The sequence below is a fragment of the Boleophthalmus pectinirostris genome, unplaced genomic scaffold, assembly GCF_026225935.1.
Source record: "Boleophthalmus pectinirostris isolate CB_2022bp ecotype Guang Dong unplaced genomic scaffold, ASM2622593v1 HiC_scaffold_16, whole genome shotgun sequence".
In the NCBI taxonomy this organism is placed as follows: domain Eukaryota; kingdom Metazoa; phylum Chordata; class Actinopteri; order Gobiiformes; family Gobiidae; genus Boleophthalmus; species Boleophthalmus pectinirostris.
Window position 1 is genome coordinate 1536417 of NW_026571095.1, and position 11241 is coordinate 1547657.

The following is an 11241-nucleotide window of genomic DNA, read 5'->3' on the forward strand; positions in this document are numbered from 1 at the left end:
AGTCCAATTTGTTCCCAGTGGAGTCAAACAAAATAATACAAAACAAAATGGAGTTTCTAAACAAATAAATCATTATATTTTAAGATCCAGTGTCGAAGAAAAGCTGGTTATAAATTAGAGATGAGCGATTTGGGGAAAGTATCTAATGAGTCATTTTTCTGATAAGACCTGAGATTTGATCAGTGGGTGTGCGCCGCCTTGAGTCTGACAATGAGACACATCATGACATGTCACGATTTGATATTAGGGATGTAACGATATCCAAATATCTCAATACTATATTTTCACGATATGCATCTTACAGTTCGACATTTATTGCAATATTTTGTAGAGGTTAACAAAATTGTAAATATGCTACTTTTCTCTCGTTATAATCAACATAATTAAGATTTCAAATGATTAGTTATTAGTTATTTCATCATGTAGACTGGACTGAAACAAAGAATCATGGTATATGCAGTTCTGTTTTTTTAGCTGTTGCTGTACAGTCACAAGGCATTTAAGCAAAGAAACTTGTAATTCGATATATTACTCAGACTTGACGATATATCACGATATTTTGGTTATTGTTACATCCCTTTTGGATATATCACGATACTAAAACGAAGGATCATATATTGAGATTTATCAATACATACACAAAATATAAATATAAAAATGTATTGTTTTTAAAAATTGATTCAGACATATTTAGAATCGATTAAAGAATTGTGCAATAAAGTATCACGATATATCACTGAAATATTTTTTATTACTACTTGCTTTTTCTTTTTTTTTTTTTTTTACTTACAGGTATATTTAAATATGAGTTATATGATGGTTGTTTCTATGGATATATAATTGCTCTGCTTAGAATGACATTAAACAACTCTACCTTACATTTATTCAGTTACTGGTGGTTTTATAGCTCAAAAACACCAAGAAAAACAGACATTCTGACTATGAGCGGGGTCACCTCTCTACAGATCTAACCTGTAACTTGGTCTGGTTTGGTCTCCATTAGAGATGGGCATGATTAATCGATTAATCGATAATTGATCATTAAGAATTTCATCGATTACGTTCATTTTAATCGACAAACCAAATGTAGGTTGCTGTGCGTAGCGTGACCAAACAGGTCCGTACATGTGTCTCAGTCAGTCAGTCTGCAACGTGCCGAAGCACAAATGCGTATTTAACAATGACTTATACAAGAAATTCCACGTTTCCGTTGTGTTCAGGACAAGTGTGAGTCCATGTGCACAGTGTACAAAGCAGCACATATGTTTCGGTGTCCAGTGGGAAAAAGCTTTGCCAGGTGAGAGTCGCACAATGTCGATGACGAGTCCCCACCTCCCTCCCCCCGTACAGTGTCCTGGTTTTGACAAACGCAAATATGGTCACACTAACCTGTATTCCACTGAGTCATGTCTTTTTATCCAACAGAAATCGACCACATCAGCGACACAAGAGCTGTAGTTTTATCTTCGCTGAGTTTATGCAAATTAGCGATGCGGTTTTAAGTTTTGTTTCTGTGAGAGTTGCACAAAACTGAATTAAACACATTATAATGTCAAACGGATTGATGTGGCTCTAGAGTGGTTACGGTTTATATGACGTAAAGTTGAATTTATTTATGCAGATTAGTAGTGCAGATAGTAATAATAATGATGATCATTTTAATATAAAAATGTTAATGATTAATCGATAATCGATCGTTAATTCTTCCGACGATCGATTAAGAAAATTTCATCGAATGCCCATCCCTAGTTTCCATGAAGATAGAAAGGTTTAATGCCATACTGTGAAACATTCCAGACAAAGCAATAACATCTCCATGGAGAAAAGCATGTGACAGACCCTCCACCAGAAATGTTACACAATGAACCTTTAAATATATAATCTATAAGGGTATATATAAGGGTCCTTTCTATGACATCACATAGCCAATTATAACTATATATAAAAAAATAAAAATAAAAGTTTGCATTTTAAACACATCCTGAAGCACTGACAAAAAGACTGTATTCTGAAATAACATAATAATAATAAATAATAAATAAATAAATAATAATATAAGAATCACATTTCAGAAAATTTTAGTACAGATCTAAAGTACAGGGTGAGCAGTTCTCGCAATCAGTTCTAATTACAATTTTGATTTGATCGTGATCAAAAGGGCTCATATTACATTATTTTCTTATCTATGTTCCAATGTAGTTTCCTCATTACAAACAGACCTGGAGTTGTGTTTTCTTCCATTCACACACGTTTAAAACCCTGCAGATTTGGGCTGCGTTCTTCTCTCAAACAGAAAGCACTGTTCCACCTTGTGATTTCATGTGTTAATACAGGAAGTGCTCCACTGTGTTTTTAACTTCAGACACATTCACTAGGATTATTGATGAGTTCTGCCCTGGAATTGCCAATATCTACTGAACAAAAAGTAAATGTAAAAGTATTAACTTGAAAACTCACACTTCATGACATCATAAAGTGGATTTGAGCATTTTGAGCTTTGGAGATGTAGACAATATAGAATTCCTCAAACATATGTAAATGAAACAAAAAACGAACTGTGTTTTTAAGGAGGTAACAGCAGAATAACATGGCTTAAAGCGCACAGAAGTAAATTTTTTCGTAATATAGGATCTCTTACCCTTGCGACCACACACTTTTCTATTTACAGTTTATAGGCCTAGTCTGCTCGTATGCTGCTTGAAAATTGCATAAGCTACACATTCCCATCTTCACTAGAATCATTTGGAGAATTTCAGCCCTGGAATTGCCAATCCCTACTGAACTAAAGGTAAAACATAGCTGTTAACTGTTAACTACCACTTCGTGCCATCACAGGGTTAAACAGAACATTTTGAGGTTTGGAGATGTAGACAGACATCTCCGTCATCAGACATCATCTCATAAAGGGTTACTCAAAAATGTGTGAATGAAACAAAACACAACTCCAGGACTAATATCATAACATACTCCATACAAATGTACATCAACTCACCTTTGTGCAACAGATAAGCCTATGTTTCTGTTTCTGTAAATCATCTTTGCACAGTTTCCTTACCATTTCTTGTACATAACTGTCATATGCTGTATTTATTTTTCACTTATTGTACATACATTTATATAATTTGTCTTATCTGACATCAGTTTCTTGCTATTTGTTATTGCTACTTATTTAGAAGTTCAGTACCATTTTTATATTTTTCTCTTTGTAATTATAATTTATTGTGAAGTGTGAGCTACTGTGTCCAAGTCCTTTCCCTTGTGGAGCAATAAAGTCTGTGTAAGTCTAAGGTCTGTTTTTAATTAGGCAACAACATTATAAACAGAACTTAAAGCTCACAAGAGTCCATTTTGTGTAATATAGGACCTTTAATCATCGGTTTACCTAATGAGCAATATACTAGTAGATCAGGAGTCTAACCCACAACCTCCTGACCGAGATAGTGAGAGGATGAGACAGGCTAACCACTCTGCCACAGTAACACATGGGTTGCCAGACAAAAACAACAGATTTCTCACATTCAAAGCCCGGTTCTGGATCGCCCGGTGGCCGCAGGTGGTTTTTGTCTCATCCAAAGTCGATAATCACCTCTTTTCATTAGAACTTTATTGACAAACCCATTGAAACGCAGTGAATCAGGCCACATTACTGTTGCATTGTGGGAAGACCTGTGGGTAAACAATAGACCCTGATACGCTCTGGGGTTTTGAACAGAGCGGGTTTCAGCAGGCCTGCAGTAGATTAAAAAAGGTTTTGGGGGCTCTGGGGTCTGGAGGGATTGAAAGAGAGATACAGATCATTCAAGGACCAGAAATGAGACAGCAGGATTGTCGATTTGATGAAAACTCGTCCAATTTGAAGATACAATGTTGTTTCCTCATCAAAAACAGACCTGGAGATGTGTTTCGTTTCATTCACACGTTTAAAACACAAACCCTGCATATAGGTGTCTGCGCGGGATAGAATTTTCAGTCCCGCTCCTGCCTGCAAAGAATTTTAATTTTCAGTCCTGCTTCAGCCCGCAAATCCCGCAAGATGGAGACGTTTGCTTTTTTAAGCTCTATCAAACACGGAAAAGGGGAAAGGAATTGTACATTAGACCACGTCCTTAAGTTTAGGCTGCTTAAAATGTTTTTATTGATGCCAAATAAAATATCCTGCACAAACGGTGTATGATAGGCATTTATTAATCATTTGTATATTTTAATTTACACTCGTATTTAGTTTGCGGGACTGCAGTTTATCATCCCACCCTCCTGCTCTTGCACTGTGTAGTCTCGCTCCTGCCCGCACCTGCAGTGAGCTTTCAAAATGTGTACAAAACAAAACAAAACAGAAACTGGTCCAATTTAAACTGATTATTTTAAAAAGCATGGAATAAAAATAGAACCTCAAAGTACCCAATAACAGCTTTGGAGATCGCACCGCACACTCAGATACCTGCTGTATGCAAGGAACAGCACAGTCTGATTTTCATTAGGCACAGTGTGTGAATGACTCAGTGTTTATATTGCTATGAAGAGGAAACTAAAGTCAATTTGTTCTTCTGCAAGATCACGCTTCAGTGCTATTGGTAGTTGCTGGTAGCCTGATTCATCAGCCGGTTCTGCTTCGTTTCACTTTATAGAAACTGTCTGACCTCGCGGCCTTAGATTTCGTTTGCTCGACGGTAGGCGGGTACTTTTTATCAATTAACCAATCACTGATATTTGGTAGTCACGTGTGTAATGCGCCGCTGACGGGGCTAACTGGTATATTAAGCTTTTCCCAAATCCCGTAGGAAGAAGGGCAGTAAAGTCTTTCCCCTTGATGAAATTCACCAAACATTCTCTTTGTTCTGGCTTTAAATCGTTGACAACACTGAATATATCACTTTTCGCTGATTGGCTGATGCCCGAACTCACACTTCTGGGGTTTTTGCGAACCGTCTAGTGCAGGGGTGCTCACACTTTTTCAGCGTGCGAGCTACTTACAAAATGACCAAGTCATAAAGATCTACCTAATACAAAGCCAAGCAAACTGCACTGAAACACTCTGTGCCCCTTTTTTGGACCCTCACCCACAGTTTGAGAACCCCTTCTTTAAGAGAACTTCCTCTGGCACTTTACACAAAACTGTCGAAAAAGTGAAGGTCGTAGGTAAGATTTTTAAGCCTGTTTTTTAAAGTTCCAAACTGGAGTTACATCTTTTCTGGTTTTGCAGTGATATTTATCAGCCTCTGCACATTTACCAAACCAAACGCACATCGTGACAAACACAGATGCATTTGTGCACTTTTGTTAGACAAACTTCAGCCAAATGTGGCAGTAGGTCTGTTCTGTAGATCTGCTCTATGCTGTAGACCTGCTTTGTGCCAACACTGGAACACAAATTTAGACTCGTTTTTACTTCACGTTTGGTCTTGCTCTTCTAATCAGCGCACACTGTGGGAGGGGCTTGTGTTCGCTGTGCGCAGGAAGGAGCGAGAGCGTGAAAAGGCAAGGGGCGGCGTGCTGACGTGAGGCAGATGGACAGGTAGGATGTTTAGGAAGTTGAACCTGCCCTGTGATGCACGCTGGTACACGAGGGCACACGCTGTTGCAGACGAGCCGTGCATAGGGAGCGTGTGTGTTTGTGATGTGCCATAGAGTCTCCGCAGGTTTCAAATGAGCGCACAGGCTGCACTGAGACGCCCCACACGCTCCTGTACCCCGCTACAAGTTTATTACCAACAGCAGCGGCCGTAATGAAATATGATCGCACTTGTTGAGTGTCAGACCTTGAGTGAGAGACAAAGACCGAGTCCAAACGCGAGTCCGAGACGAGACACGGCGATCTACCCACACGACCTTGGTGATCGACTGGTAGATCGCGATCGACGTATTGAGCACCCCTGGTCTAGTGTATTCTGATTCCTGACCTAGTTGCTGGAGAGAAATGAAATTGAGCGGAGGGACTAGGTGGTGTCAGCCTGGCTAAGCCGCTGGTGCCCAGAGTCAGGACTATACAAATGAGATGTGGTCATGAGTCCATATAATTTTTGGGTTGGATTTTCTGAAATAACTGACAAAAATTAGGTAACTTTTTCATGACTTTTTTTCATGATCTGTAAATTCAGTCATGGTTTCTGCACCTGGAACACGCACAGATCTGTCTACGTACAAAACTGGAGCATAAACACACCTTAAACCACAGCCTTCCCGTCTCTCCTCTCACCTTCTCAGCCTTCTTCTCCTCCTCTTTCTCTCTATTCTTCTCTCCGCTCTTCTCCTTCTTCTCTCTCTCTTTGACAGCAGTGGTCTGGTTTTCCGGGGCCTCGTCTTCGTCACTGTCCAGAATCTGACGGCTCCGTTTGGGAGGTTTTTTCACCGGGGAATCTGCCTCATGAGCCCCGTTGTGCACCTTCAGGGGACTCTTCACCGGCCTGAGACACAACACATAAATACGACATTATTGCCCTCATTCAGACAGAAGAAAAGGACAGCTGTAGAGATGCAAAATGAATCGCAATCAAATCAAAATCACTATTTGAATAGAAGCAATTAGCAAATGACAAAGGCAGTTTTTGAAGTACTATAATTTCCTCCACAAACATCAAAATCTCCTGTCTCATTCTGCATACAAACTTCTAACCCTGTAGTTTAGATCTGTCCAAAAAAAACATGTTCTGAAATGTGATTCTTGTGTCAGTTTGTCACTTCAGATTTCACTGTTTTTGTTAATACTTCTGGACGTGTTTAAAATGTGAACTTTGAACAGAATCTATTATTAAAACAGAAATAACAGCAAATATAATCACAATTGTAAAGCTTGTTAAAGGTGCATTGCTTCTGTATCTCCATGGAGATGTTATTGCTTTGCCTGGAATGTTCCATGGTATGACATTCTAGCATTTGTTCATTACTTGTGTTTCTTTTGCACAAAATTACAATAATTCTCTCTGTAAATAGGGTTGCCTCTCCACAGATTTGACCTATAACATAGCCTTCTACATTCTAGGCAATGCAATAACATCTCCATGGAGGCAAGCAGGTGATGGATCCTCCACTAGAAAAGTCACACAGTGCACCTTTAAAGAAAGTACTACGATTTAAATTTGAAAATCACATTCTATTGACTAAAGAGTAGACTCATTATGGCTTATAAATACTGAAATTCCAAAATTCATTGTCTGTATACGACCATGAACCACTATGGGACCAGAAAATTTGCACAATGCACTTCAAAAAAAATTGATATTTTTCCCAAACCATTCAATCATCCCGAAACAAACATATTCATATTAAATACGTTATTATATTATTTAGACAGAATAAAGGACAGCTGCATAGTAATAACTACAATGAGTGATTCTTTTAGTCAGACAGGTGAGTTTGTGTACCTGCTTTACATGTTTCACTTCCTATAGCGTATTGTGATGGTGTAGTGACGTGTTGTAGGCAGATTTACTTGGTTTTGCCAGTAGGGGGCATAGGTTTCCCCAACAAACGCGTAAAGCAGGTAAACAAACTCTCCTGACTGACAAAAAGAATCTCATTTTTAGTTATAAGTGAAGACAGAATTAACCTTTACCAAAGACTGTACAACAACAACTACTACTACAACAACTGTGGCTGGAGCTGCTCAGTTATGATCAAATTATAATCACAATTATTTGACTCATTATTTCAATTACAGTTATATCAAACATTTACTTCTTACTGTGAAAATGTACCTGTAGAGAAAGTACAAAGCTATTAGTCACATCTGAGACACAACAAGACCCAAATAACATCTCCATGGAGACAAGCAGGTAGCGGAGTCTCCACCTGAAAGGTTGCATAGTGCACCTTTATCCATCTTGTAGAAGTGTTAGAAAGGATAACAAAGAGAGTGCTTGGACTAAAAAAAAAAAAAAAAAACATAAATCCACACTTACTTTTTCACAGGTTCATCTCCAGATTTCTTTTCTTTAGTTTTGGGCTGAAAAAAGGACCTGAAAAAAGACATCACAGACAAGTAGAATTGAATAAATAAAATAACTAAATAAAGTGAGAATTTTAAAAGAAAAAATACCACATATTTCAGTTTTAAATTTAAAAATGTCAATGTTAAATGTTGCATTTATTTGTCAATTTTTGTCACATTGATTTGATTTTATCAAAGGGTGACAAGATTTAGAAAATTCTAAACTGGGACAAACGTGGGTTGGTAAAAATTAAATTGTGAAAAGAGCGTGTGAGATTGTGCATTCTCGTGTCATAATCTGAGGGACTTTTATCTCTGCATTTTTGCTTTATGATCATTTGCAAACAGATTAAAAACAGATAAATTTATGCTCCTCTTTACTGCTGGCAGGGGATCAGATTAGTTAAAAATTGTGATAGTCCTGTTTTAGGCCTGATTTAGGCCTGATGTAGTCCTGGTTTAGACCTGGTTTAGATAAAATTGGTCAAAAATAAGAACACCTGGGACATTTCTTGTATAAAACTGGGACAAATCACTGTTTTTGGATAAATCTGCAAGGACAGGGGACACTGGGCTCAAAACTCGGACTGCTCCAGGTAAATAGGGACGTCTGGTCACCCTGTTTCATCATTCAGAAAGTGTGAATTGAAAAAGTTGGTCACATGTTTTAAATCCTGCTTTCAATATTCAGTTTGTATAAATAATTCATTCAATCCTTGAAATTCAGTTTTCACTTTTGGCAATTCAATTTCAATTATATGATATTATATTTTCAATTCCTAGAGACACTGATATCAGTCCATAGATTGAGTAGATTTTCACTGCAGCATGTGGCAACTTAATACATATTACTTTGCATTATCTTCTTTTGAATCATGTTTAGATTATAATTTTAAAGGGACAGATTTGGGAATAGAAACGCTAATTAAACATACAATATACAAGAGGTAGATTAGACCTTTGGAGAAGTTAATTAAGCTGCTCCAAAACAGGAAACAACATAAACAAAAGGGCTGGATACCGTTAAGAAGTTGCCAATACGATACATACCTCGATAAATAGGCCACAATACGATACATATCTCAATACAGTGCACTTTCAATTCAATCTGATATATTGATATGATATTTGAAAATTATATATTTTTAAATCGATTTGATACAGTTAAAAAAAATATAAAAGCTAAATCATAGCTGTGATACTAAAAGTCTTTTTTAAACCACTTCTTGTGCAAAGTGAATATGAAACACATTTTAATCATCAAAAAAAATTGGGTGTATAAAGGAGCATAAACAAGTTTCTTCACTCTAAACAAGCAACAAAACCGTAGCACTGTAACAAAAAACATTTCAGATAATATACCAAAAAATACAGCAGCCCAGGATATTAATACTGTATCACCACATAAAACGATACGATATATCGATATTTATATATTTTTGCACACCTCTACTAAACAGTACATGACAGTGACTCTAAATAAGAAATATTTATCTGTTTTTATAATGTTTATCTTGAAATCAATGGAAATTGTTTATTCACACGTGGTTACACCAAAACATGCATGCAACCTACTATAAATGATTCTGAAAACATTTAATCCAATCAAAAATTACAAACAGGCAATTACGGTAATTTGAAGATGTTAAAGACCATTCTGGACAATTTTATAAGTCGGTATTGGACCTAGAATTCACAGAATTCACGTATATACATTAAACATATCCTCACTTCTTATCTGAATAGCCACTGTGTTCCTAGTTCAATAATGGATACATCAATGTGGTTTATAGAAAATATATGACCACGTAGCGCACCAAAAAGCTTTGACATGTCAGGGAGAGCTGTACTCACGCAATACTCCGCTGCATGGTGTCAGAAATCTCCTTAAATTTCTGTAAACTCAAATAAAATAGCACAAATAGAGCCCAAACAGAGCACAGGATCCACAGAGGCAGCAACAGCGCTGAGAAGATTCGGCGCCAAAATCTATTTACACCAAAGACTGTGAAAGATGATACGATGATTCACTCGGTGCTGCTGAGAAATTCACTTTTTTCTTCCGATTTACGAGGAAATGATTAACCAAAACATGTTAAATTGATTTTTGTGAAGAGCCTGTTTATTTCTCTAGCTGTTACGTAAGTGTTAAAATGCTTAAAAATTAAATATGTGAGTTAAAATTGTTTCGAAATACGTTTATTAGTGTTATATTCGTGTAATAGTCGTCTAACATCAACACTTGTAAACTTTAGCTAGCAAAAGTTGTAAAGTACGTCTTGGAGAGATAAAAGATGACCGTTTATACAAAGCACAATGACATTTATTAGAAAAAGGAGGGAATAAATATGACATATACTGAAATACAACCGGAGTGAGACATCTTCATCTATACTGTTTCGCGCCAGGACTCTGAACTCGTGCAGTGTCGCCCCCTGCGCTTCCGGTCAGGTTACTGCAGCTCTCCAATAAATAAAAAGGAAAAGTATAAATTGTCTTAAAATATAAAAAATGCGTGTTACGTGAACTTTAAAGGCATTTTTGATTTGCAGACTTTTGCTACTTAATAAGAATAAAAAATAAGTAAATATTGCATTAGAATTAGATTATAGACTACTAAAATATGAGCAAAAATATCAATATGTTGTATCACTTAATTTGATGCAGTATCAGTATCGTGGGCTGCTGTATCGATATATAAGAGTATTTTTTGGTATATGTTACTAAATTGTTATACTACAGTTTTGTTGCTTGTTTGAAGGAAGGAAACTTGTTTATGCAACACATTTGACATTCTCACTGTTTTGATGATTAAAATGTTTGTATTTCATATTCACTTTCATAAGAAGTGGTTTAACAAAGACTTGCAATGATTTAGCCTTTATTTTTTCTTGAACTGCATCGAATCGACTTGAAATATATCATATTGAGTCGAAAGCTCACTGTATTGAGATATGTATTGGGGCCTATGTATCAAGGTGTCATATTTTAACTCCTTAATGATTCCTCTGATTCCCCAGCCCAAGTAAAATATAAGAATAATACATGATACTTCCATGGATACTAGGCCAATTTGTATTTCTTTCTGTTTTAAGAAACGTAAATGAATGTATTGATTTACATCCGACATTTTGAGGACTTTTTGCATTTCATAGGATATAATATTTTGTCTTTTGTCTCTATTTTATCTCCATCTTTATCCAGTCCTTTAAAGGTTCTGTACCTGATTTTTGTCCAATTATTTGAGCAAAATGTGTCTTGCCCCAGTACAGATATATTGTATAAGCAGCTTTTGAGCTCAAAATAAGTCCACTGTG

General features: G+C 36.7%; 1 protein-coding gene across 1 annotated transcript in view; it reads right to left on the minus strand.

The window, feature by feature from the left end:
• lig1 (ligase I, DNA, ATP-dependent) overlaps nt 1–9910 on the minus strand; it is a 151028-nt gene extending 141118 nt beyond the window's left edge. The window contains exons 1-3 of the mRNA XM_020941232.2: nt 9779–9910; nt 7896–7952; nt 6194–6401 (exon numbers count right to left, since the gene is read on the minus strand). Coding sequence (XP_020796891.2) covers nt 6194–6401; nt 7896–7952; nt 9779–9795 — 282 coding nt within the window. The 5' untranslated portion in view covers nt 9796–9910. The remainder of the gene's footprint in view (nt 1–6193; nt 6402–7895; nt 7953–9778) is intronic.
• Nucleotides 9911–11241: the final 1331 nt, after the last annotated feature.